Source organism: Miniopterus natalensis, chromosome 10 (assembly GCF_054644295.1).
Source record: "Miniopterus natalensis isolate mMinNat1 chromosome 10, mMinNat1.hap1, whole genome shotgun sequence".
Lineage (NCBI taxonomy): Eukaryota > Metazoa > Chordata > Mammalia > Chiroptera > Miniopteridae > Miniopterus > Miniopterus natalensis.
The window spans coordinates 4,115,927-4,143,656 of NC_142090.1; the positions used below are offsets into that span (position 1 = coordinate 4,115,927).

Sequence of the window (27,730 nt, forward strand, 5' to 3'; positions counted from 1 at the left end):
TTTCTCTTTAAACGGCCTGAGAGGGACATGCCTCCCAGGATGCAGTTTGTATCAACATGGCAGCTGCGGTGCAGCTCCCCTGCTGAAGAGGCGCCGGGACGGCCGCGCAGCTCGCAGCCGGGGCCGGGGCCGCAGCCGGGGTCGCCGCCGCGGCCGCACAGGGGCCGGGGCGGGTGCTGAGGGCCGGGGCCCAGCTCGCGGCCGGCGCGCAGCCCGCAGGGCCGCCCGCACCGCCGCGCGCCCCGCTCCGACGCCGCCGCCGCCGCCGCGCTCGGCCGCTCCGTCCCCGCCCGCCCCGCGCGCCCCGAGCAGGCCGGGCCCGACGGCCGCGCGAGCCCGGGCGGGGGAGGCGCGCAGGCCGGCCGGCCGGGCGGCGCCTGCGGGGAGGCCGGGGCCGGCCTGCGTGGGGCCGCGCGGCGGCGGCGGCGGCTCGGGCCGGGCCGGACAGCGCAGGGCCATGGCCGAGGCGGTGAGGGCGGCCCGCGCGCGCACGGACGCGCGGACTCGGGGCCCCGGGGACGGCCCGCGCGGCCCGGGCTCGGCCGACCGGCCTGGGGTCTCGGTAAGGGACGGGGGCGCCGCGACGTTGGCGGGGGGGGGGAGGGCCCGCGCGCCCCGGGACCGGGAGGGGGGCGCTGCGGGACGGCGCGGGGCGGAGGAGCGGCGGCCGTCCGGCGAGGCTGCGGGGGCGCGCCCGGCCTGCACGCGCGCGGGCCGCCGGTGGGCGCCGGGCGGCGCGCCTCGCCTCGCCTCGCCTCGCTCCCTGCGGAGCGGCGCTGCGTCCGTCGGGGTGGCCGCCGCACGTTTTCCGCAGAGCTCGGCCTCCCGCGCGCGGAGCGCGGCGCTGACGCGGCTCTCCCATTTCGCGGAGCGGAGACACTGAGGCGCGGACGCCCGGCGGCGACCTGCCCGGCCCGCCCCAAGGTCACGTAGCGAGCCGGCCGTGGCTCGGCGCCCGCGTCCCCAGAGATGCCTGCGTCCCGGGCCGCGGGCCTGGACGGGGTGGGGGCGGCGCCGGCGGCGGCCTCCGCTGGGTTCCGGGCCTGGGCCGGGCGCGCGGGCGACGCGGCCCGTCGGGGTGGGGGAGGGGTGGCGGCCGCGGCCGGAGGGACCCCGGCGGCGCGGGGCCGAGCGTCTCCGCCATGGAGGGGCGCGCGGGGGCGGGGGGGCGCTGGTGACCCTCGGCCTCCAGCCTCCGCGTGGGGAGGGCCCCCGGGGCGGACTTGGGGCGTCTAGACGGGTGGGGGCTGGGGCGCGAGCTCCTGAGGGTTTGGGGGGGCTGGCGGGACTCTTCAGGTGGCCGTTCTTAAAGCCCTGCCCGGTCCCCTCCCCGCGGGCCGGCTCGCGGGGTGCAGCAGCGCCCCGGGAGGGCGGCCGCCCGCGAGTGGGCGCCCCTGAGCCTCAGTTTCCTGTGGTGCACAGGAAGGGGTCAGGATGCAGAGGGCTCTCTCCGAAGCCTCTCGCTGCTGAAATCATGATGAAACTCTTAGGGAAAATAACACAAAATGAAGATTTTTTTGTTTTTAAAAAATGTCCACCTCCAGGCTGAGGTCTTCAGGGCCCGATATAATTCTGGGGGTGAGTCACACCGGGTCATGCGAGAAAATGGCACAGCTGTCCCCATAGATCAGATGTGTGGGGCTCTGTCTTTTCCTGCTCACAGGGGCGGGAAATTGTGTTATTTTTCCCTAAGAGTTTCATTATTATTTAAGAAGCAAGAGGCTTTGTAGAAAGCCATGTACCTCCTGACCCCTTCCGGTCCACTTGGGAGACATGGGCAACCCTATAAAATACAGTGGGACCCTATAAAATACAGTGGGACCCTATAAAATACAGTTAAGAAGAATTCTGCCCCCCTGCAGTTGGAGAATACAGCTTATTAATCTTAGACATCATATTCCCATGCTCCCGGGCCACTTCTCTCTGCGTAAGGCACTGTAAAGCCGTTATGAAAGGATGGCAAGGGGCTTTTATTTGGGGTTGGGGACACGCTCCCCGAGGCCCCTCATCCCCCCATAGTCCTCCAAATCCGGAAATGGAGAGAGAGAGAGAGAGAAAGAGAGAGAGAGACGGTCTAATAATAGGAAGCAAAGAAAAGGTATTTTCCACCGAGCTCTTGATTAGACTAGTTGGTAAAGATGCCGTACTCCGCTGGCTTGATTTTACCGTACTGGAGCTTGTTTTCATTGTTTCGGTTAAACCCCGGAATTTCTCAGGGAGACTAACTCGGCCCCCCTGGGGGGGTGGTTGCCTCCTTCCTACTAGTTGTAGGCAAATACCCTAATCCCCTCGGAGGATGGGGCCGTAATGTGCCTATTGTGTTCCATTGTGCTAGTCACTTTCCCCGTGTCTTGAGGTTCCCCGGCCCAGAGGGCCATCCAGTCTTGCCCTCAACCTGTGCAGAGTGAGGAGTTGAGAGGTGGCTTCGTTGTTGACAAGTTCGGGTTCAGGGGTTCTGTAACCCCTTGAGAGTGTTTGCAGAATTTTGGGTCTGTCCCCTTGTGCTTTTTTTTTTTTTTTTTTTTTTTGAGGAGGAGAGTCCATAAGTGTCATTAGGTTTTCAAAGGGATCCCTGATCCCGGCTTTAAATGGAAATGTCTTTTTGGGCAGGGCCAACCACCTCCCCCTCGGTAGAACCTCCCACAGATCTTTGTTTAATCTCCCAGCCTCTGGATTTTAGAGGTGAAACGGATTGGGAGCACCAGCCAGCTGCCTCAGTTGACAGATGTGGCCGGGAAGTGACCTACAGTGTAAGCGGAGACCCAGGCCCAGGAGCCAGAGCACTTTTGTGACCTTGGGCAGTTGCTTAGCCTCTCCTGCCTCAGCGTCTTCATGTGCAGAGTGTGGATAACAAGTCTAGTAGTCCCTGTTTCATAGGGTTTCATGAAGGTTAAGTGAGATAGCCCTTTTAAATGCTTAACACAGTTCATGGCACATAAATGCCAAATGATTGTTAGCTACCTCCCCACTAATTAGCTGTCACGTCTGGTTAGCTGTAGAGCTGTTTTATACTACCTCAGAATTCTTTTGCCTAAATAAAGTCTTAAACCTTTTATCCTTGCCTTAAAAAGGTAATAGTGTCTTAGTTAAGAGACCCGTCAGTGAAGGAAGAAAAGAAAGGTAGTGGTAAAAGTATAAATAGGTTTGGATGATCTTTGGTAAAAAGACTGAAGGAACTTTATTATTTACCCTAATCATTTTTTCTCATAACTCAGCAGTTTATACTAGTCATTCATTCAGCAACCGTTTATTGAGCACATACTGCCCATCAGACTGGACGCAAGGGATATGTTAATGTTCAAACAAAGAAAATGGGAATTTTGGTTACTTCAAAGATCCCTAGTTTCTGGCGCATGGTAATTGGCATTCAGTAGATTCATTGAAGGAAGCTGATGAGATGGGCAAACATTGTTACAGGAGAGATTCTGTTCAGTTTCAGTAAAGCTGTTAGTCGTCTGGATAGGTAAATACAGAACTCGTCACGCAGATGTTGGCTTCACATCCCCGATGACAAAAGAATTCTCAGCGTGGATGTGTCAAGGTCGGGGACGGAGAGAGATTGACTAGTTGAAATCCCAAAAGGAATCAACCTTTATTTGGGTTCTAGTCTGCTCTAGTCTTGACAGGGAGTCACAAAACCAGCAGACTTCAGCTCTGCTTCCAGCCCTTCTAGACCTCCTTTCCTCATTCCCCCCCCTCCTTAACCATAGGGAGGAACCCAGACCACACAGTGGACCATCTGCCCAGGGGACCTCCCATGGGAGCTGCTGACTTGCCATGTCGTGCCTGTCTCCTTGCTTAGAGCAGAAGCCAGCCTGGAATGTCCAGAAGGCCATTCAGCATCTCCAGTAGGGGCTGGGTCCATATAACGTGTCCAAGCCAGCCCACGCTATAAAACTCTGAGGGAGTTTTATTGATAAGTCAGCAGTTCAGCTTTTATCAAAGAGTTGGCAAAACTTACGGTCATTGTGTGTCTTCACTATTGGACAAAGTGGGAAAGAACATGGGCATCAAGGCTGCCTGATACTTTGAGTAGAAGCAGTGGGGTCTGATGACTTACCTGCGAGGTAGGTCAGCTAACAGCACCGACCCCCACCTGGGATCACCTCCCACCTTGCTGGGAGTCTGGGCATAGGAACAGTGCCTGGCATTGACAAAATTCTGTTCTGTTGTTTTCCAGAGTTTTGTTTTATTAAAGAATGCTCAGACAACTCAGTGAGGTAACAGGGTATGTCAGATTATTGTCCTCATCTTATAGATGAGGCCACAGAGAACACAGTGGTCAAATGACTGGGCCAGGGTGACCAGGCAGCGATAGGTGTGGACAGGCCTGAGAGCCAAGTGTTCTAATTCAAGGCCAGTACCCTTTCTCCTCTCCGACACTACGACTCATAAGATGGTACTCATGGAAAGTATATTGTGCAAAGGAAATTGGCTCTGTGAAGAGCAGAAGGTGGTATAACCATCTTTTATTCTTAGTTAATGGTTTTGTAATTGATCTCTGAATGAGTGCTAGACTTTTAAGAAAAGGTTCATATCCATAGAGCACATTGCTTCTAGTGCTCTTTTAATGTGGGTATCTTTGGCATTTATTTTGCCAGCTGGAGACTGTGGCCTTCATTCTTGCCCTTTTGTTGAACACAGGTCCAGCAATTGGACATGGAGACCCAACGCTCATCGCCACTGTCGTTCCCCAATGTCCTGCCAGAAGAAACGCCGCGGCAAGCCCCTGCTGGACTGCCCCGAGAAGCTCTGTTCCAGTCCCGAGTTCTTCCCCCAAAAGAAACTCCTTCGTCTCCCTCCATTCCCCGGCAAGGTTCCCTAACCCTCACTCCCAAGCAAGAGACCTCCGGCCGGATGCCGCACATCCTCCAGAAGGGACCCTCGCTCCTCTATCCTGCCGCCTCTGAGCAAGAGACACAGCTCCAGGGCCCCCTGACCTCCCAGGAAGAGACCCAGTATCTACCCCCAGCTGCTGCTGAACAAGAAATCTCACTGCTCTCTCACTCCACCCACCACCAAGAAGCCCCACTCCACTCCCCTGAAGTTCCTGAGAAAGACCCCCTTACCCTCTCCCCCACAGTTCCTGAGGCCGACATGGACCCCCTGCTCCAGAGCCCAGTTTCCCAAAAGGAGACCCCCTTCCACACCTCTTCTGCAGCCGAGAAGGACACGCCACTCCCAACGGCAGAGATCACCCGCTTGGCCGTGTGGGCTGCCGTCCAAGCGGTGGAGAGGAAACTAGAGGCCCAGGCCATGCGGCTGCTGACGCTGGAGGGACGGACGGGAACAAATGAGAAAAAGATAGCCGACTGCGAGAAGACGGCCGTGGAGTTTGCAAACCACTTGGAGAGCAAATGGGTCGTGCTGGGGACCCTGCTGCAGGAATACGGGCTGCTGCAGAGGCGGCTTGAGAACATGGAGAACCTGCTGAAAAACAGAAATTTCTGGATCCTGCGACTGCCTCCAGGCAGCAATGGAGAAGTTCCCAAGGTAACCCTGCCCCACTGGGGCTCCCAAGGAGTGATCTGAATTAGAATGTGTTTTAAGAATTTAGTTAAATATAAAAGAAGGGGGAAGTGATAGCTGAGAAGGGAAAAAATATAATGATACCTAGCGGTCAACATCCGTTTACTAAGAACAGGACATATAGCACAGCTAAATTATTTCTCCTGTTGCTAAAAGCATAAGTTAATAGATGGGAGGAAGGTCCTAGTGATCAGGGAGTGTCGATTTAGAGGGGCGTTCAGTCTGTGATGTCTAGAGGACAAGCAGGCAGAGCGAAAACCCAATGATAGAGATGTAGTCAGTCCCCATGAGTGTGAATTAGCAGTTCATCGCTGGGGAGGGAGAACTTGGGGAAATAGTATGGGGCTTTGTTGGGCTCAACATTTTGTTATTTGCCTCTCAGTTCTTACCAGAGGATATATTTTTGTTGAATTTTGGAGAAAGAGGAAGGAAGAGAGAGAGCAAGAGAAAGAAACGCTGATGCAAGAGAGAAACATCAATTGGTTGCCTCCCATAAGCACCCCAACGGGGGATCAAACCCGCAACCTAGGCATGTGCCCTGACCGGGTATCGAACCTGCAGCCTCCTGGTGCATGGGATGATGCTCTAACCATCTAGCCTCCCGGTCAGGGCCGGGCTCAATGTTTTTATCATTTGACTTACAGATCATGTTAATGCCAGTAAAAATGTGATCTCAAGAAGGAGCCTAAAAAAACAAAAGAACGTTAGGTTTTAGTATTATTTCCCAGAAGATTCTGCAAGAATTTGAACAAGGACCCTATTTCTTTCCATTCCTTTGTGCCCTGCCCCCTTTCTCAGCCTTTCGGAAAGAACTTGGACTGTATTCACTAGGCCAGCACTTGTGCGATTTGTTGTGTATGTGGATCACCTGGGGAGCTTACTAAATGCAGAATCAGATTTAGTGGGTCTAGGATAGGGCCTGCGAGCCTGCATTTCTAGCAGATTCCCTGGTTGTGCTCTTGCTGCTGGTCTGCACACCATGCTTTATAGCAGCGAGGGTTACCCTGTTAGGAAAAGGACCAAACGAGACAAGTTCCTTACTTTCTAGGTTCAGGACAGTGGCCCAAGCCTGGTGACATCCCGGGGCTGTGCCTTGGGGTCTTTCCCACTCTGGGAAAGAAGAGGTGGGAAAGAAGAGGTGTTTGAGCCTGGCCTGGGGTTTGGGGCCATTAGTTCCCTTGCAATTTGGCAGCCGAGGGCCTGTCACAGCCCGCCAATGGGTCTCCACTGAGCTTGTACTGTGGTTTCAGGTCCCTGTCACATTCGATGATGTCGCCGTCCATTTCTCGGAGCAGGAGTGGGGGAACCTGTCCGAGTGGCAGAAGGAGCTGTACAAGAACGTGATGAGGGGCAACTACGAGTCTCTGGTTTCCATGGGTAAGGAGAGGGCTTCACTCGCCGGGGCTCCCCGGACATTGGCCTGAGGTTCATTTGGACCCATTGAGAGTTCTGAACTCCAGTACTACTGATAATCAAGAACAAGGGAAACTGAATGTTAGAGAGCACAACAGATTAGAAAAAACGCTCTCATATGCTTATGTACAGCAGTGCACCCCAGATCAGAACAGCTCATGAAGGGAGACCCCACTCCACGGAAAAGCCACTGGGGCAAGAGGAAAAGACAGCCTCAGATACCAGAGGTCTCTTGCCTTTATATTACAGGGTGTCCCCAAAAATGTATACACACTTTGAATGATTATAAAGTCAGTGTTTATTTTATTTTTATCGTCACATGAGGATATTCTTTTCATTGCTTTTCAGAGAGTGGAAGGGAGAGAAAGAGAGAGAAACATCGATGTGAAAGAGACACATCGGTTGGTTGCCCCCCCGCATGTTCCCAACTAGGGCCGTGGATTAAGCCTGCAACCGAGGTGCGTGCCCTTGGTCAGAATCAAACCCGGGACCCTTCAGTCTGCGATCCAACATTCTAACCACTGAGCCAAACAGGCTAGGACAAGTCAGTGTTTATTAACGTACAGTTCATTTTCAAAATCTAAAAGAATCTAGAGAAATGAATAATTTTTTTTGTCAATGCCTGTTTTCAAACTGATGACCATTCTGGTCCAGGCACAGCTGATAACTCGAAGCAGTGGAATTGCAAACAGCAAGGATCATTTTGTTCGGTATTTGTGCGCCCTCAATTCATCAGCTGTTGCTGGTTTTGTATCTAAACTTTATCTTTTATGTATCCCCATAAAAAAAAAAGTCCAGTGGCCCTTTAGGATAAATTTTCTTTGTTCAAAGCTTAGTCTGGCTTCACCCATTATTTCAAATCAAACCTGAAAAAGACCAAAAATTAAGTGAGTTACCAGCTGTTAAAGTGTGTGTACTTTTTTTGGTACACCCTGTATTTTTCCCATGGATCCTATATGTATATTTTTTAAATTAATGTGTCCAGCAAACTATTACTAAGCCAGTGTGAGGTGCTTTACAAGAATCATATCGTTTAAGCCTCACTCCTCTCAATAAGGGAGCTAGGGACAGGGGTGGGCACTCCTGTTTTACTGTTCAGGTGACCGAACACTGTCATCTGTTGGGGAATGACGTCCCCTATGTTCCCTTCCCCCTTGTGTAGAAAGGAGGCTGTCACCCAGGGAGGCCCTAGGTCCCTACCAGGAAGTCACAGTTTCACTGAGCTCTCTCTTACCCCAAAGTCTGTGGATTATTGTTGTCTTCATTAAATAAGAGTGTTTAAGGGTGAAAACCTAGGAAAACTATAGTTTTATATGTATCCTTGTCTCTGATAGGGAACTCCTATGGGCACACAAAAAAGTTTAAAAAATATTAAATACATTGTTGTATAGAAATGTTGATTCTTGCTAGAATTGTTAATCTCATACACACATATCTCTTCATGGGATAACTTTTCTCTTTTTAACTTGTGGTTTTTTTTTTCTTTCCTTTTTAAAGTACACACATAATTGTGAAAATTCAGCAATTTAGATTTATATGGTAAAGAGCAACCCTCACCCTCCCACCAGTACCACTCCCCAGAGGTAACCACCAAGAACCGGCTAGCCTGAGTGGTTTTCCATATTTTTGTGTGCACATGCAAACATAACACACAATGCATGCACTCGTGTACATGAAATTTGTGGCTCGCACCAGTGGGATCCTTCACTCATTTCATCTAACAGCACATCACAGACAGCTTTCCATAACAACACCCATAGGCCTGCTTGGGAAGAGGAACCACTGGGTGTTCAATGAGCAGCCCCTGGATTCTGTCTTCTCTCTGTTACAGTGTTGCCATAAACATCTCTGTGTGTCTGTGCACTTACAGTATTTCAGTGGCACAGATTCATGGAAGTGGGTTTTTCAAGTAAAGAGGGTGCACATTTACAGTATTACCACGGTCACTGCTATGGTGCCCTCCAGAGGCTGTATATGTTTATGCAGCGGTGTGCACAGTGCCTCTTTTCCACACCTTGGCCCCACTGATGTTCTTCTATTTTATTTTTTATATGTTTTTAGTGATTTTAGAGAGACAGGAAGGGAGAGGGGGAGAGAGAGAGAAATATAGATCAAGAGAGAAACATCAATTGACTGCCTCCTGCTTGCCCCCTATTGGGGAATCAAGCCCACAACCCAGGCATATGCCCTGACCAGGAATCGAACCGGTGACCTTTCAGTGCACAGAATGACACCCAACCAATTGAGCCACACTGGCCAGGGCAGACACCTCATTATTTTAATTTGTATTTCTTTGATGATTAGTGAACTTACTTATTTTTTCATGTGTTTACTGGCCATTTGTATTTCTCCTATGAATTGCCAGTTTTATCTTTACTTTTTTATTTTTCACTAATTGTAGAGACTATTTGTGTATAATTACAGATATTAGCCCTTTGCCGTACATATGACAGATGTATGTGCTGTACATATGACAGATGTATGTGTAATAATATTTTCTCCAAGTTCCTTCGTCTTTTAACTTTATTTCCAAAGAACTTTAAACTTTTTTAATGTAAGGAAATCTACCAGTATTTTGTGTTACAGCTTCTAGATTTTATCACGATAGTTTTTGTGCTTTATAAAATTTTAAATATCTTGTGCCTTTGTCATGAAAAATCTGAGCAACTGAAGAGACAGGTGACAAAAGGGCCAGTTTGCATTGGTGGCAGGTGGCGCCACACCGCTGTTCCCTGCATAGGAGGACACAGGACTTGGTTAACACACACATCCGTGTACACACACAGTGGGCCCCAAGAAAAGGGCTGGAAACTTGGCTCATTTCTTTTCTTCTTCTTTTTTTAAATATATCTTTATTGATTTCAGAGAGAGGAAGGGAGAGGGGGAGAGAGAGAGAGAGAGAGAAACATCAGTGATGAGAGAGTCACTGATCAGCTGCCTCCTGCATGCCCCCTACTGGGGATGGAGCCCGCAACCTGGGCATGTGCCCTGACCAGGAATTGAACCTCGATCTCCTGGATCATAAGTCGATGCTCAGTTGCTGAGCCACGCCAGCCAGGCCGTGGCTCATTTCTTTTCCAACGTTGCTAGCTGCAATTAGGGGAGCTGCCCTGGGGTCACACACAAGTCACACCTTTGCAGCATCCAGTCCGACCTCACCCCATACTATATCTTCTTTTCTTCCTTCTGTCCAGACTATGCAATTTCCAAACCAGACCTCATGTCACAGATGGAGCGAGGGGAGAGGCCGACCATGCAGGAGCAGGAAGACTCAGAGGAGGGCGAGCCGCCTGCAGACCCCAGTGCTGGTGAGTGGCTGCTGGGCAGCCCAGACCTCTACCTTCTAGATCTCTCAGTGTTATAATCCAGAGCAGACCCTGGACGGATATGTTAGCCAGCTTTGTGGAGGAAGGAGGTCCATCTGCAGGGGCTGGGGCTTCCTGATCACCAGGCTGATAACTAGGTCTGCTGTTGGTTGAGTTCCCTGTCTCAGAGCTTTGACGTGACTGTCACCTCACTCTGCAGGAAACAAAACAACTGAGAGAAAGGTGGTCACTTGTCGGGTACGCAAGCATGCGGGAGCTCCCCAGAAAAGGGCCACGTCTGGGTCCTGCAGCCGGTCAGTGGGATAGGGACAGACGTGGACTTTACCTCCAATGTGCAGGGTGGTGTCTAGATGAGACGTTAGGTAGAGGCAGCAGAGAGGCTCCAGGTGGGACTGGCCGAGGGGCTCGGGCCGCCTCTAGTGTCTGGCAGCCTGTGTTCGAATCCCAGCTCTTCTGCTTACCAGCAGTGTGACTTTAGTAGCCTGACCTTTTAGTTTGTATTTGTTTGTTTGTTTATCCTTGCCTGAGGATATTTTTTGCCATTGCTGTTCAGAGAGAGTGGAAGGGCGGGAGTGAGACAGAGAGAGAGAAACATCAGTGAGAGAGACACATCGATTGATTGCCTCCAGCCGAGCCTGCAACCAAGTTACGTGCCCTTGGGCAGAATCAAACCGAGAACCCTTCAGTCCTTGGGCCAATGCTGTAACCACTGAGCAAGACCAGCTAGGGCATGCTCAGCCTTTTTGGAGACCTCATTTCCTCATCTATTAAATAGGACTGGTGCTAATATCTAGGGTCTGGTACGGTGACCGACATGTGGCGATGGCCCAGTGAACACCAGCTTTGTCATTCTGTTGGCCCTTCCACACTGGCCATTCAGCAACTCGCACACTCATCCTGTGGCGCTTTTTCGGTGTGTAGTTCGCTTTGGGAGCTCCTAGTTTGGAATTGCCTTTGAACTTGTATGACTTACCTTGAAGGTCTCCAGCAGAAGCAGGTCCTTGTCCTTTGTAGCCAAACATCACTGGTGATCACGGAGGCTAATCTCATTGGGGCCAACAGTCAGGCCTCGTTTTGAGGAAGTGTCCTTGATTCTGGGACCTGTATACCGGCTCTAGGGATGAAACCTATGGAGTGATGTCAACCATGGACCAAGAGCACAGGCAACTTACAGAAGAGACAGAACCCCGTGGAAAAATAAGTGCTGGTGTGGTTCAGACAACTCAGTATCGTTACTCAAGAGATTTGCCTGGAGATTTGAATTGAAGGGAGAAGCTGTTCCTGAATTCATCCAGCAGACAACAAAGATGGATTTAACAGTAGATGAAAGTGGGGGGGTTGGGGTAAAGTGTGGCACATGGCAGAGTGGTCATCTATTTGGAGGAAACCTTTCTGTATCTGAAAGGTTTGAGTGGCCACATCCCAAAACAAGGGCCACGTGGGAATAGAGAGATTCAGAGTAAAAGAAATAAGAAGGCTTGCGAGGCGAAGAATAAAAGTATAGGAGAGGTACTTTGTGGTTAAAATCCCAGAATCCAGCCTGATGTTCCAATGCAGTTTTGTGGCCCAGGTGTTGCTCTTTTAGCATCTATATGAAAGGGCTGGGGTGAGAGTACCACTCCCCTTCCTGTGTCCACTTCTCACACCCTCTTCACAGATGTGCCTCCCACAGCCTGGGGCCAGAATGGAAAAGCAAAGAGCCCCAGCCTGCTGTGCCCTGGGCTGGTTTGTTCTGACACACGCACGTCCACGGCGGAGCTTCTGTGGGAAGTGGCGGCCTCACAGAGGCTGCCCTGTATAGCTGGAATGTGCCATTTGTCCCACTGACTGTCTCCAGCCAATTGGAGCCTGGACGGGGAGGGAGGACGGGAGAGGACATTGGAACCACTGCTCCAGGGCTGGCCTTGAACTTGTACCTGTGTGTGAAACCAGGGGCCCTGGCCTCTGGCTGGCAGGGTTGTTCTGAGAATCTGTAGTTACCAGAGCCCCAAAAATGCCCATGGTAACCTGTCTGTCCGTATGTCTTCTCTCTTACAAGGGTGGCTGTCAAGCCGGCCCTGGGCCAGACCCAACGGCATGATACCAAGGGGGAAACATTTAGAAAATTGAGACTTTTCACAGTTCCATGGTTGTTTGCTTAAGGTGGGAATTGCTAAAGCCTGTTGGAAATGCTGATGGGGAAGTTAATGATGTAGAATTGGAAAATGTCAGTACAATATGAAGTCAATGATATAAACAAAAGAGAGAGAAAAATTGAACGCAAACATCCCAAAATGATATTTCTCGGTGCTTTGCAGAATTTCTTGAAGTGAGCATGTATTACTTCTTATTCAGTAAAAGTAAATTTAAAAAAATAAAAACAGTGCATGAAGAATGACAGATTTAATGACGGCAGATTGAACATGTGTTTACTCCTCCCTCCCCCAAATCCTAGTAAAACATGAAGGGACTTTCAAAAGAAGGGACAGGGAGACAGCAGCAAGCAGATTTTGGAAGCCTGAAAGCAAGTGGCCAGATGATGGCTGGCTTAGGAAGCCGCATCCAAAGTTGGTACCAGGGAAAGCTGAGGAGAAACTCGATTCGTACTCCACCCCATCCAGACTCAAGACTCAGGAATTAGTACCAGAGACTTCAGGTGTCTTTGCAAATGAGGGTAAAAGTGAGGCTAAAAGAGAGGATTCGTGAAACAGCTTTTATTTATTTTTGGTTAATCCTCACGCGAGGATTTTTTTTCATTGATTTTTAGGGAGAGTGGAAGGGAGGGAGAGAGAGAGAGAGAGAAACATCTCTGTGAGAGAAGACACATCAGTTGGTTGCCTCCCGAACGCACCCCGACTGGGGCTGAGGGTTGAACCCGAGACCCTTCAGTGGGTGAGTCAATGCTCTAACCACTGATCCACACCCGCCAGGGCTGGCACAGCTTTTAAAGAGGACTTTAAGGGCACTTCCTCCTTCATTACTTCCCCCAATCCTGGCATCTCCATCTCCCAGCCCTGGCAGAGGACCAGGGCTAATTCTCTGGAGACGGTGAACAGGAAGGTCTCTGGACATGGGCACCAGGCACAGTTGAGGGCAGGGTACCATATTTAAAACAAGGGAATAAGTGAGCGTTGACATCCGGATGTTGAGATCTCCAGCCTTCCTCCCTAACTTGGCTCCCAAAATGATGCTGACATCCAGGATCAAACCCTCTGGGCGGAATTTTATCAGGAGACTTTTGGGACCAGCCAAGAAATTTCCCAGTGAAATGACCCGAAGAAATCATCCTACTGGGAGGCTTGTAGTCGGCAAGCGCTGCCTGAATGCACCAAACTTGCAGTTCCCTTCTGAGCGCTCCACTTTAGTATAAATGGACAGCGAAGAACCACAAGACACTTGGGAAAAGCCTCTCATATACAGAGACCAAAGGAAAAAGGAAGAAAAAATTAATTTCAAGGAAACAGACCATGCAGAGAGGGGAAAAAAGAGTGTTTAAATACGTACAGTACAGACATATAATCCTCAGAGAGATAAAAGCAGATACAACCATGTCACAAATGTATGATGCTTATTTTTAAAAAAATAGGAAGGAACTCTTCGAAATTAAAAATGTAATAATACAGATTAAAAGTTCAGTAGCAGTGTTAGAAAATAATGAGCAGACATCTCAGAAAATAAACCAAAAAGGCAAAAAAAGAAAACAAGGCAAGGACAAAAAGGATGGAAGTCCGATGTCCAGCTAATGGGAATATCAGAAAGAAAAAAAACAGAACCAGGAAGGAGGGAATTAGCAACAAAATAATTCAACAATAATTTCCAGCTACACCTGAAACTGTGTCAACTGTAATTGAAAAATAAAAGTAATAAAAAATAAATTTAACACACACACACACAAAAAAAGAAAAATTCCCGGCACCGCAAAACTTGGTTTTCCACATTGAAAGTGCCCACCAACCGTCCAGAACAATGGATGGAAATAGACCCGCACCTTAGACACTGTGGCAAGAAATTTCAGAGCCACTGGGGACAAAGGAGACCCTGCAGGCTTCTGGAGAGATAGAAGGAGTTCACACAAAGGAACAAGAATCAGAATGGCTCCAGACTTTTGAGCAGTGTTGGAAGCTACAAGACAGTAAAGCACTGCCTTCGAATTCTTTTAAATTTCAAGATTGGAAAATATCACCCAGCCGGTGTGGTGCAGTGGATTAGAGCTCCGTCACATGCACCAGAAGGTCACAGGTTCGGTTCCCAGTCAAGGGCACATACCTGGGTTGCAGGTTCAATCCCTGGCCCTCTTTAGGATGCAAACGATCAGTGTTTCTCACATCAGGGCTTCTCTCTCTTTCTCCCTTCCTCCCTCCTTTCCACTCTCTCTGAAATCCATGGAAAAAAATATCCTCGGGTGAGGATTTTTTTTAAAAAAAGGAGCCCAGCCAGCATGGCTCAGTGGTTGCTGGGCCAACCCATGAACCAGGAGGTAATGGTTCGGTTCCCTCTCAGGGCACATGCCCAAGTTTTGGGCACCATCCCCAGTAGGGGGCGTGCAGGAGGCAGCCGATTGATGATTCTCTCTCTCTGAAATTAAAAAAACAGGGGAAAACGGGTGGGGGATATTGTCCAACCATTCTAGAATGTGTTATCTAGCCATACTATTCTTGTTCAATATGAGAGTGAAATCGAGACACGATCTCCACTGCCCCCACTCTCAAAATGGGGAGGTAAACCCAGAAAGGCGTAGGAGCTCCAACACAAGAGGTGAAGGGAATCGGGTGCTATTGAAACCCCAAGACACCTCTGGGCCTGAAGTCAACCAGGCCAGACCGGAGCATGTCAGAAGGGCCCAGAAATTATTTTCTTCAAGTAGATGAAATTGAGACACACCCAGTATGTTTGCCTGTTTGAGAAGAGAGTTACAGAGCAGGGTTGGGGGAGAGTTCGTGATGATTAATAGTAAGGCAAGCAAAAGAAAAAATTATTAGCTTCAGGGGAAAGCAGAAAAGTTTACAGGCATAGAACAGTGCTTCTGGTACACTACGTGGTTCAATTTTAAGTAATATTTACGTCATCTATGACAGAAACACCTGGTATTGATCCAATCAGAATTACAAACTAAACTGGAAGGATCGGGGATTGGGAAGACTATAGCTGGATGGGGAAGAGATGGTCCTTACCTGCAGCTCTTGGAAGTCAATAGATTATGCTTAAAATTGAAAATTCAAGGAATGGCAGCAGCCTAAGTATGTTACTTAGAGTTATGAAGATACATGACAAAAAAATCAGCCAGAAGAATTGAAAGTGATTGCCTCTGGGGAGCAAGTAATAAGGGGTGGGGTGGAGGAGAGCTTTTTATTTATTTATTTTTCTAATCCTTACCCAAGGCTATGCTTTAATTGACTTGAGAGAGAGCGAGGGAGAGAGAGATCCATCTGTTGCCTCCCGTAGGCCCCCTGACCAGGGATTGAACCCGCAACCTGGGTATGTGCCCTGACCAGGAATCAAACCCACGACCTTTCGGGGTACTGTATGGGACAATGCTCCACCCAGCTGAGCCACACCGGCCAGGGCTATCTTGTGTTCTTTTGTCTAGCAGACTATGGCATTCTGTGCATTACTTTTCATAACTTATTTAAAGGAATTCCCATCCATGTACCTTTAGAGTGTTTACAAGTTTCAGTGCTTCATTAAAAGTCCTTTATAAGTATATTTTGTGCACTTGTCTGAAAATTATTTAGAAGTAGAACTTCTGGGTCAAAGAATATGCCCACTTAAAAATTTAATAGATATTAGCAAATGCCCTTCAAATCAATTGTTCCAACTTACATACCTTCATCTGTGCATGAAACTGCCTATTTCCCCACATCCTTGGCAATAGTAGGTATTATTTGTTTTTACTGTTTGCTAAAGCGATGGGTAGGAAGGACAGTATTTTGGTGTTTTCATTCAACTCTGTAAGAGTGAAGTTGATTGTATTTTTATACCTTTATTGATCACTATATGTCTTATTTTATGAATTGCCTTTTGCCCATTGCTCTTTTGAACTATTGATCTTTTTATTATTGATTTGTAAAAGCTTCTTAAATATTAAGGGTAGTAGCTCTTCTCTGTTTATTGATTTTAGAGAAAGAGGAAGGGAGGGGGGAGAGAGAGAAACATTGATGAGAGAAACATCTATCGGCTGCCTCCTGCACGCCCTCTACTGGGAATTGAGCCCGAAACCTGGGCATGTGCCCTGACCAGAAATGGAACCAGCGACCTCTGGGTGCATGAGGCGATGTTCAACCAACTAAGCCACACGGGCCAGGGCAGCTCTTCTCTGTTTTATGTATTTGAACATGCTTCCGAGTTTATGCTTTACCTTTGTGTAGTATTTGTGGTATAGCTCTCTTACACTTTCACGTGTTCAAATTGATCAATTTTAAGTTTCTATGTATTCATATTTATCAGTAATTTTCTTTATGGTGTCTGGGTTTTGTATCAAGTATAGAAATACTTACTTGGACCATTTTTCAGTAAACATTATGATCACAGGCCTTGCACCTATGAGCTATTCCAAATTCTATAAAGATATTTGAAACCTGGAATAAAATATTTTTTGTTCCAGAAAACAAAAAGAAAATTGCAAAATATGAATTATTAAATGTTTAAGTGTCTACAAATTTAACCTTATACCAGCTTCATTAATTGTTAAATTTAGTGTTCACAAATATTTAATACATTTGCAATGAATTTATAGGACAGATTTTTTTTCCCATCTCACGAGAGTTCTTATGAAGAAATGTGATTACAGAGATTACGGAGCAATCACAAATTAAACAAGTTTTCTATAGCCAAACAGTATCAAGGAAAAACTACAAAAACTGTTTCCAAAAAACGTACAGCAGAAGATTAGAGTTATATGGGTTGGGCACGTTAAATATGTTTGGATGACTGACTAGACAGCCTCCAGAGGGATATCTGAGGTCCCAGGTCTAGGAATTGGCTTTTCCTCAGCTCAAAGTCCAAAAAAGAAAAAGAAAGGAAGGAAGAAAAATAGAAAAAATGGAGGGAAGGAAAGAAAGAAAAGGAAAGAGAGAAAGGACTGTGCTTTTTTCTAATACTAGTATAATTTTGTTATTTTTGTTTACATTTTGATTCATCAGTAATTTATTTTGATGTGAGATACACGAAGCTTTTTTTCCCTTCTAGTCAGGAAGCCAGTGGTCTCTCCTTCTTTTATTGAAAATTTTTTGGAAAACTACCTTCGGTCATAAGCTATATTCCCACAATGCCTGTCTTCAATTCGTGTTGGTTTTTTAAATGGGACAACAAATTACTACTTATATATGCAAGTTGGTCATCAGTACTCTTTCAGAAGTTGTTTGGATGGGGGAGACTTTTTTGGGGGAAACAACTAGCTTCTCTACTACCTTATACATGGGGCGTGGTGTGTGAAAATGTGTAAATTACATGTTTTGAGAGGAAAGGATTAAATGCTATAGATAGGAACAGAGACGTGCTTGAGGGTCAAAGAAGAGCACAGTTGTGCTTGCCAAGAGCACTGTGAGAAGTTTGGTGGAGTTGGGGACATTGGCATGGGGTCTTGAAGGGGCAGGTGTTGGAAGGCAGTGGTCTTCAAGCCAGGGTACCCATGCCCTTGACGGTATAAGGTCCAAAAGAGACACAACAGATGCGTTGAAGGTTCAATGTCCAGGTTTGTAGTCCATCTGGTCTCATTCATAAAACCCCATCAGCAAGAGTGCACAGCACATGGGACCCCTGAAACACTGGTCTTCATCTCCTACATCCCCCACAATTAAAAAAAAGACAGGCACCTCCCCCCATCCCTACCTTATTATGGAGTGTTTCTCTGAAATATAAAAAGCCCTCTGGGCCTAGCCAGTTTGGCTCAGTGGTTAGAGCGTCAGCCTGTGGACGGAAGGGTCCCAGATTCGATTCTGGCCAAGGGCATGTACCTTCTCACAGTGCTCTTGGGGAGCACAGCTGCTCTCTCCCTTGAACCCCAAGTACCCCTGGCCAGGGATCATGTGGAAGGCAACCAATCAATGAGTCTCTCTCACATTGATGTTTCTCTCTCCCCCTTCCACTCTCTCTGAAAAGCAATGGGAAAAAATATCCTCAGGTGGGAATTAAATAATAATAGTAATAAGTAAAAATAAAAAGTCCTCTGGGTCACAAAACAGACAATCCCTGATGTTGGAGTACCTGACCAGAAATTCATTGTTCTGGGGCCTAGGTGGCAATTTCTCTTGCAAGTGAGATCATATGCAATACTTTGCTTTCAACAAAATAGGAAGAGAAACTAATTAAGTTGTCAGCCAGTAGGTCATTAAAAACAGTTTTCGATATGTTCACCATGTACCTCTGTAGCATGATAATTGAGAAGTTCAAAGAGCGGAGTGATGATTCCCTAACAAAGCTCCTGCCAGCCCATCTCCGTATCTGCATAAATGAGCTTCCCCAGTGCTCTTATTTATAGAAATGAAAAGTAGGAATAGATTGGATTCTGAACTCTGTCTCATTCAAACAATGAGAATATTCATTCTCAGATAAGTGAACTAATTGGAAGGGGCGGGGGGGAACCTACGCATCCTTGTAAGAAAGAGACACATTTCCAACCGGTTTTTTGTTTTCTATCTTGAATAATTGTTTATCAATTGTTCATACAGGTGTAATAACTAAGGGTAGCTTAAGCCAGGAAAAAGAACAAAAAAAAGAACACTCAGAGCCCTGTGGTCATTAGAAATGAAAACGAAATTAATCTTTCAATTTACATACACATTTTTGTGGCAGAGTGGTAGATGAGGTGATCGGTAAAAGACTCCTAAGCGTGAAAATATGTTCTATTGGGGTAAAACCCTGTGGGCAAAGTGGGAATGGAAACAGAAGTTCAAGGCGGAAAGGAATGATATAAAAATTTCAACTATGAAAGAAGAACTTGTTCGCATGTTTTTTAAGTGGAGAATGGTGAGTTTTAAATTGCCGGGGTTTTTAGATTCCATTGGCAACATTAAAGGGCGATGGAAGAGTTTATTTTAAAACATCAATATTTACAATACTCCAGAAATGACATCTTTTGCAGTTACCGAAGCATTTCATGTGTTTATTCAAAAAGGTGCAGAGGATACGTAGTTTTCAAAACATATTTTAGGGAGGAGGCGAGCAGCAAAATATTTGGAAGATGTTTGTCAGGAAGGTCTTTTTCTGATGGTGGAGTCATGATGTTTATGGATTTAGTGCAGAGACAAGGATTGAGGACAGAGGAGAGAGAGACACAGCTTGTGGAGCACAGTTCCCGGGGGAGACATGGCAGCTAAGGAAGCAAGCAAGAAGGTTTAGGAGAGAGGAGAGACAGGGCTTTTCCTAACCCTGGGGGGGGGGGGGTCAAGATGGTGACCTTGAGCTAGAGCAGGGGAAGTCCAAGAGGTGAGTGTGGATAGAGAATTGGACGCAGATGGCTCTGTATAGTGAGAGATTTTTGGAGACTCAGTTCTGAGGGAAAGTAGCCATGGTCTGCATTTTAAGGATAGGGGAGGGGATGCAACCTGGGCATATTAGAACAGCTTTATATTCTGTCTACTCCCAAATGGTTGAGATGGTCAGAGAGGAATTAAAGGATTGCCAGACATCAGAAAGAACCCCGTTTGAGGTCATTGGGCATGTTACTAGCATACTTGGTTGGTGTGCTTTGTCAGTGACGGGGTCCACTGGACTTGGGAGTGGCGAGGGGATTTGGAGGCAGGGCTGTTGGCTTTGTCCACTGTTTTTCTGGTTTCTTCTCTTTTTTCCATTGTACTTACCACCTTATAACATACTGTAGAATTGATTGGTTTTGTTTATTGCCTTATGTAGGATGTATGAGGCAGGGAGCTCCGCTTAGTTCACTGATGTATCCCAAGCCAGTAGAGCACCGCACAGCATGTAGTTTGTGCTCAATAAATATGTGTTGAGTAGGCATTCGGTGAATGAGCAGATATGTTTTTGTATTATACATTTATAATTTCCGTAATTGACAAAGTGATGTTCAGCCTGTAAGGGGGTTTATGTTGGTACAACTCGACCCATGGGGAAGAAAATAAAGTGGAACCCCTACCTCACACCATACACAAAACAAAAATAAACTTCAGGTGCAGTAAAGACCTGTGTGGTACGTAATTGAACAACAAAAACCTTGGAGTAAAATCTAGGAGACCAGGTGAACCATCTAGGACAGGGAGACCCTCTTAATTAAGACAGTAAACCCAGGATCTGTAAGGGGAAAATGGAGACATTTGACAACATGAAACCTTTAAGGAATTTGTGTGGTAGAAGGGTAACAGAGTCAACAGACAAATGATAGACTTGGGGGAAGTATTTGAAATGTCAATAAGAGCCAGTGGGTTATCTTTAGCACAGAAATCAAAGAACTCTTACAAATTGAACAGAACACTATTGGCATAGAATCAAATCTAAAAGGCCTATAAATAAATGCTATTTAGATAACCCTAGTCAGGGAAATAGAGTTAAAGTGTCATAAGTTATCACTTTACACCCATCTGACTGAGGAAAGTTAAAAGCGAGTGGTGTCTGTTGCTGGCAGGGATGTGGGGAAACGGATGTTCTCCTGCTGGGCTGGTGGAAATCTGAATTGTCACAGCCTTGTTGAAAAGCAGTTTGATGACATCCGTCAGGATTGAAAATGCAGACACCTTGTGGCTCTGCAGTCCCACTCCTGGGACTCTCGTAGAAATAAAACCACGATTTTGTAGTTAGAGATGTAAATAAACAAATGTTTATTGCAGTGTTGTTCACCATGGCAAAAGGCTGGGAAGGAAAAGTGAGCGTTCTTCGGTAAGGATCTGGTTGAGCACATTCCAGTATCATCCTCACCGTGGTGTGCCTGCAGCTTTGAGAAGGAACGCATTAGCCTAACTGTAGGGGAAAATGCTAGGTTAGTTACAGGAACTACCTGGGGAAAGTCATAGCTGAAATGCGAGGGGAAGGGGAAGGCAAATTAAAAGGGAGAAAATACTGCGCTCAAGGACGAAAAATGTGTGCTATAATCCCGTTCATGTAAAATAATGCCTGTGTGCCTAATGACATTTGAAATTAGCCTGCAGATTTATAGGCAAGTTAAAAAAAAGAGAGCATTGTGTCCAGAAAATTCTCTGTCTGATCCATGCCAACTTAGTATTTCTTTAGGATCTTTAAGCATTTTTGAAATGTAAATTCTAGGGCAGGTGGAATGAACATGTTCTGGGTTCTTTGTCCTCCCTCTCCCCTCCCCACCCCCGCCTTCTCTCAGCCCACGACGGCATCGTGATTAAGATCGAGGTGCAGACCAATGACGAGGGCTCGGAGAGCTTGGAGACGCCAGAGCCCCTGATGGGACAGGTGGAAGAGCACGGCTTCCAGGACTCGGAGCTGGGCGACCCGTGTGGGGAGCAGCCAGACCTGGACATGCAGGAGCAGGAAAACACGCTGGAGGAGTCCACGGAAGGCTCCGGTGACTTCAGTGAGCTCAAGCAGATGCTGGTGCAGCAGAGAAACTGCACAGGTCAGTAAGGGCCGGACACTGGTGGTCTGACAGGTGTGACAGAACCCCAAGCATGGCCTCAGGTATAGGTGTCCTGCCTCGGGGTTTATGAGCATCTGTCTCTGGGCTAGGGAAGGAGGTGTTAAAGCCAAACACTAGGTCAGATGAGGAGCCCTCCTTCTACAAGCAGGAGAAGGTTAAATGGATTGCCCAAGGTGGTGCAATCCAAAGCTAGAACTTCCCTGTGCTGATGTGTCCTCGATTGTTCTTACTTCACGCTAGAAGTCTCACCTGACTTGAAAATCCCAACCCTTGGGAAGCATGTTTTTTTTTTTGTGGCTTTTTTTTTAAATATATCTTTATTGATTTCAGAGAGAGGAAAGGAGAGGGAGAGAGAGAGATAGAAACACCAATGATGAGTCAGTCACTGATTGAGCCCACAACCCGGGCATATGCCCTGACTGGGAATTGAACCCCGATCGCCTGGATCCTAGGTCGACGCTCAACTGCTGAGCCACGCCCTGCCGGGCAAGAGAGCATGTTTTTTAAAATGACTGACTGTGCTTTTTCTGGTAGAATGTAGGCATCATTTTTATTTAATTATAAAATCTCAGGGTCACCATTCTGCATACCTGTGAGTCCGAGGAAAACAGTGGGGAAGTGGGCTCACATGGCCTCATCCCAACATGTCTTTTGTGGTTGTTTTCTGACATTTAACCATCCCTGAACCATCCTTGCATTCCTGAGAATAGCTCTACCTGATTATCGTGGTGTTTTTCTTAAATACACTATTAGACCTATTAGCTACTTTCTTTTTAATATATTTTTATTGATTTCAGAGAGAGAAAGGGGGAGAGAGATATAGAAACATCAGCGATGAGAGTCACTGATCACTTGCCCCCTGCGTGCCTCCTACTGGAGATCGAGCCCGCAACCCAGGCACGTGTCCCGACCAGGAATCGAACCGTGAACTCCTGGTTCGTAGGTTGATGCTCAACCACTGAGCCACTCCACTTAGGGCCATGGTATCTTTCTTGAACACACTGTTAGCTACTATTTTATACAGGAGCTTTACAGCTACATTCATAAATGAAATGAACCTGAACTTTTCTTGAATCGGCCTCATCTAGTGTTGGAAACAACATTGTACTAGACTTACCAAACGATCTGGGTAGCCTTTGCTCTTTTTTCTATATTCTGAAGATAATATATAAGATAGGAACTAAGTGTATTCTTTAAAATTTTGGTAGAACTCACTTAGGCTTTGGTTTGGATAATTTGTTTATGTGTGAAAGTCATTTGCCATCATATCAATGTACATATTATTTATATTTAGAAATATGTTCATATCATTTTAATTAGTTTTTTAAAATTTTTTATATATTTTAAAATTTTTTATTTATTGAGAGAGACAGACATGGATTTGTCGTTCCACTTATTTATGCATCATTGGTTGCTGCTTGTATGTGCCCCGACCGGAGATTGAACCTGCAACCTTGGCATATCGGACGACACTAAGCAACTGAGCTACCCAGCCAGGGCATTTTAGTTAGGTTTTTTTGTTGTAGTTTTTTTAAATATTATGTTGATTTTTAAAAGTTTTCATTTTATCTGTAGATAATTCCTCTGCAGTTTGCCTTTTTGCACATACTCATAGAATGTGGACATCCTTCTTGGTGAATAGATGTGGATCTAACTCATTTTTATTTTTATTTTTATTTTATGTATTTTTTTATAATATATCTTTATCGATTTCAGAGAGAGGAAAGGAGAGGGAGAGAGAGAGAAACATCAACAATGAGAGAGTCATTGATCGGCTGCCTCCTGCACGCCCCCGATTGGGGATCGAGGCCGCAACCCAGGCACATGCCCTGACTGGGAATCGAACCCCAGTCGCCTGGATCCTAGGTTGACTCTCAACCGCTGAGCCACGCCCAGCCGGGCTTATTTTTATTTTTTAAACTTTTTTTTAATCCTCACCTAAGGCTATATGTATATTTTTATTACTGCTTGAGAGAGAGAGAGGACAGAGAGGGAGAGACAAAGAGAGAAACATCGGTGTGAGAGGGAAACATCAGTTGGTTGCTTCCTGTACGCTCCCCAACTGGAATCAAATCTGCACCTTTTGGTGAACGGGACGACTCTCTAACCAGCTGAGCCACGGCCAGGGCTAGTTCCTTATTTTCAAATAACTACGTGGTATTTTAGAAGTCTTTTTAATGTACCATGTTGTCTTTCACAACAGAACAGCAAAAGACACAAGGCAAATTGTGATTAGATGCTAAATTAGAGCTTCATAATAGAAATTCCAGATTGTCCTTTGAACAGTCCCCATTAATTCTAGTAGAACCTTAGAAAATTACTAAATAGTCCTTTTGGGATTCTGAGCCCTGAATTTTTGGGCCAGATGGTCCATTCTTACTTCATTAAGTAAAAACGACTCTGATGTTCAAGGAGAGTCTGAATCCTCCAAGGCCCATACTTTCCCATGCCTTTCATAAACAACCCTGGGTAGGCAACCAGGGCAACTAGTTACCAACCCCAGAAGCTGTTTCTTCCTTCCCTGTCTTCTAAGTATTGTGTCCCTAGGACCTTCTTGGTCACTTTCTACTAAGAATCCTGACAAGACCGAGGCAGCATTGTCTTATGGGGAGAGGCCTGAGCTAGGACTCAGCACATCTGTGTTCTCGCTGTGACATTGCATTTTTTGGGCTTCAGAGGACGAGTAGAAAGTGCCATGGCTTAGCAGTCACTAACAAACTTACGAGACCTTGGCCAGGTCACAGACACTGCCAGCTTCAGTTTCCCTGTCAGTTGAGGGGTTCAACTAGGTGGTTCCCAAATTGCAAGCTCTGAAAAGGTCTGTGACTTTATTTTCTTTATTTGGAAACATCACTTGACATCTCCACGCTTGGATGCCCCATGTCTGTGCTATTGGGATAGTTCTTGCTTGACTTGCCCTATAAGATACTGTGATTATGGAAAGAGAGAACATATGGAAAGAGAGGCGCTTTGAAAAAGTGCTTATTTGCTTGATTTTAAGAATTGCACAAATGCAGACTGTTACTGAGTCTTCCATCTCACAGGTGGGCTTGGAAAATGAGGGACTCTCCCCTGTCACACAAAGTTGGTCAGTGCGACTAAAAATAGAGTCCCCCATTAACAGTGTACTTATTTGTACCAAATAAGTATAAGGCACTTGAGAAAAGTCCAACAGGCTTGGGAGGCCACTCCTTTCTCTAGGACTTACATTCTTCTGGGCCACAGGAGCACAGTCTTATTTATTTTGGTCCTAAAGGGGGAAGGACATCCGGTAGTGGGAGTGTTTGTGGCACTCACACCAGGGCTTGTGGAAAAGGCAGAGGAAACCCCCTACTCCACCTTCAGGTTGGTAGGGCCTGACTGTGCAGGTGAGGCATCCACCTGTGCAGGTAGATGCTGCATGGGAAGGCCAAGTTCTCCGTCCTGGGGGGATGCACCAGCATGGGCTGTGGGCCAAGGAGGGGTTGAGGGCTGCAGATTGGGATGGGTTTTAGGGAGAAGAGAGGATTGGAGTGAGGTGTTAATTGATGGGCACGATTTGGAGACATGGAAAGGAGGGTGAGTCAAGGCACCTGAGGAGAAATCTCCAGCTGAGTCCAAAAAAGATGTCGAGCAGTGGGGCTGAGCTGAGTTCAGGTAGAGGAGACCGTAGGGAGGAAAGGTTGACAACTTGATGAGTCAAGACCCTTTGGATACGGGGGAAGGAACCCAACCCTTAAGTAGCTTAAATGAAAAAGTAGTGTTTATGGGCTCTGATAACTGGTAGGCTCACTCCTATGCCAACCTTAGGCACCTGGATCTGGGCCGCCCCTCCCCCCAGAGGGCTCATGTGCCAGTGTCCTTTCCTGCTGATTACCGCTCACTAGCAGCCAGCTTGGGAAATGGGCACCAGCAATGCCAGCCTCCCATCAGAGGACTCCGTCTTCCCTGCTTCCCCTGCGTAAAGTTCCCTAGAGAGGGTCTGGGCTCGTTGCTGAACCCAGCGGGGATGCTGGTCATGTACCAACCCCATGGATCCATGACCACAGGCGGCAGGGAGTGGAAAGGGGTCTTGTACCCAAGGCAGGAATTGGCGCGGCAGTACCCATGCCCTGCTGCTGGGTGAGGGTGGAGCGGTGCTCGCCCAGATCCAGGTGACCCGCGCTAGGCAGCTGGTAACTTCTCGCTGTCTCTTCTCCCCGTGCCCGGCGGCGCAGAGGGCATCGTGATCAAAACCGAGGAGCAGGAGGAGGAAGAGGAGGAGGAGGAAGACGACGAGCTGCCGCAGCACCTGCAGGACCTCGGTGAGCTGTCGGGCAGGTACGGCGCCAGCATGTACCAGACCCCGCTGCCCGGGGAGCTGTCCCCCGAGGGCGAGGACAGCCCCCCGCCCCTGCAGCTGGGAAACCCGGGGGTGAAGAGGCTGGCCCCCGTGCCCCACGGCGAGCGGCACATGAGCGACAGCCGCGGCGCGGCGAGCCAGCAGCAGCGGCACCGGCGCGGGGAGCGGCCCTTCACCTGCATGGAGTGCGGCAAGAGCTTCCGCCTGAAGATCAACCTGGTCATCCACCAGCGCAACCACATCAAGGAGGGGCCCTACGCGTGCGCCGAGTGCGAGATCAGCTTCCGGCACAAGCAGCAGCTCACGCTGCACCAGCGCATCCACCGCGTCCGGGGAGGGTACGTGTCTCCGGAGCGCGGGTCCGGCTTCGCCCCCAAGCACACGCTCAAGCCTCGCCCCAAGTCACCCAGCTCGGGCAGCGGCGGCGGCCCCAAGCCCTACAAGTGCGCCGAGTGCGACAGCAGCTTCAGCCACAAGTCGAGCCTGACCAAGCACCAGATCACGCACACGGGCGAGCGGCCCTACACGTGCCCCGAGTGCAAGAAGAGCTTCCGCCTGCACATCAGCCTGGTCATCCACCAGCGCGTGCACGCGGGCAAGCACGAGGTCTCCTTCATCTGCAGCCTGTGCGGCAAGAGCTTCAGCCGCCCCTCGCATCTGCTGCGCCACCAGCGGACTCACACGGGCGAGCGGCCCTTCAAGTGCCCCGAGTGCGAGAAGAGCTTCAGCGAGAAGTCCAAGCTCACCAACCACTGCCGCGTGCACTCCCGCGAGCGCCCACACGCCTGCCCCGAGTGCGGCAAGAGCTTCATCCGCAAGCACCACCTGCTGGAGCACCGGCGCATCCACACGGGCGAGCGGCCCTACCACTGCGCCGAGTGCGGCAAGCGCTTCACGCAGAAGCATCACCTGCTGGAGCACCAGCGCGCGCACACCGGCGAGCGGCCCTACCCCTGCACGCACTGCGCCAAGTGCTTCCGCTACAAGCAGTCCCTCAAGTACCACCTGCGGACCCACACGGGCGAGTGAGCTGCCCCGCGCGGCCGAAGCCCAGCCTGGCGGCCGGAGGCTTGAGCCCAGCAGGCGGGGCTCCCCCAGCCCCTTTGCTGTGAGCCCCCCCTCTCCTTTCGTCCCTCCTCCCAAGGACACAGGGGTCCTGAGACCAGGTCGCTTGCTGCGGTGTTTACCCGGGGCTCCAGGGGTGGGGAGAGCTCGGACCTGGGGAACCCCTTCGGGCTGTTAATTTCCTTGACAATAAAATGGATGAAACCAATCAGCACGGGGGGCGTGATTTGGCCGCCGGCCACTCGGAGGGGCGGTGCAGGGCCACTTAGTTGGGGATAGAACTTTATAATTACCTTTTGGATACTGTGGTTCTATTTGATAATAATAGAGTAATTTTTAAAAGACGAGCGTTTCCTGTTTGCCGTTTTTGTTTGGTTTTGAAGGGGAGGGTTGAGAAGGTGGCCAAGGGACACCATATGCCTAGTGTCAGTTGACAGGTTCTCTGGAGTCCCGTTCATGTACTCATTCCCTAGGTTGGATGGTGAAGGGGACACAGATCCCACCGATTATAAAAATCGAAGAGACGGGCCTAAGGAGCTTGAA

At 48.3% G+C, this 27,730-nt stretch overlaps 1 protein-coding gene across 1 annotated transcript; it reads left to right on the forward strand.

Annotated features, from left to right (window-relative positions):
- Positions 1 to 432: 432 nt before the first annotated feature.
- Positions 433 to 27,534, forward strand: ZNF777 (zinc finger protein 777). The gene is made up of 6 exons (XM_087820950.1): positions 433 to 562; positions 4,645 to 5,493; positions 6,780 to 6,906; positions 10,137 to 10,250; positions 21,529 to 21,780; positions 25,998 to 27,534. The coding sequence occupies exons 1-6, from the start codon at positions 458 to 460 to the stop codon at positions 27,149 to 27,151; spliced, it is 2,601 nt and encodes an 866-aa protein (XP_087677076.1). The 5' UTR covers positions 433 to 457; the 3' UTR covers positions 27,152 to 27,534.
- The last annotated feature ends 196 nt before the right edge of the window (positions 27,535 to 27,730 follow it).

Bases quoted from the DNA above. Each gene is read 5' to 3' on its own strand.
- ZNF777 (XM_087820950.1), top strand. From the start codon at position 458: ATGGCCGAGGCGGTGAGGGCGGCCCGCGCGCGCACGGACGCGCGGACT. The intron at 5,494-6,779 runs GTAACCCTGCCC...CTGTGGTTTCAG, and splicing joins GCAATGGAGAAGTTCCCAAG to GTCCCTGTCACATTCGATGA. The intron at 6,907-10,136 runs GTAAGGAGAGGG...CCTTCTGTCCAG, and splicing joins CGAGTCTCTGGTTTCCATGG to ACTATGCAATTTCCAAACCA.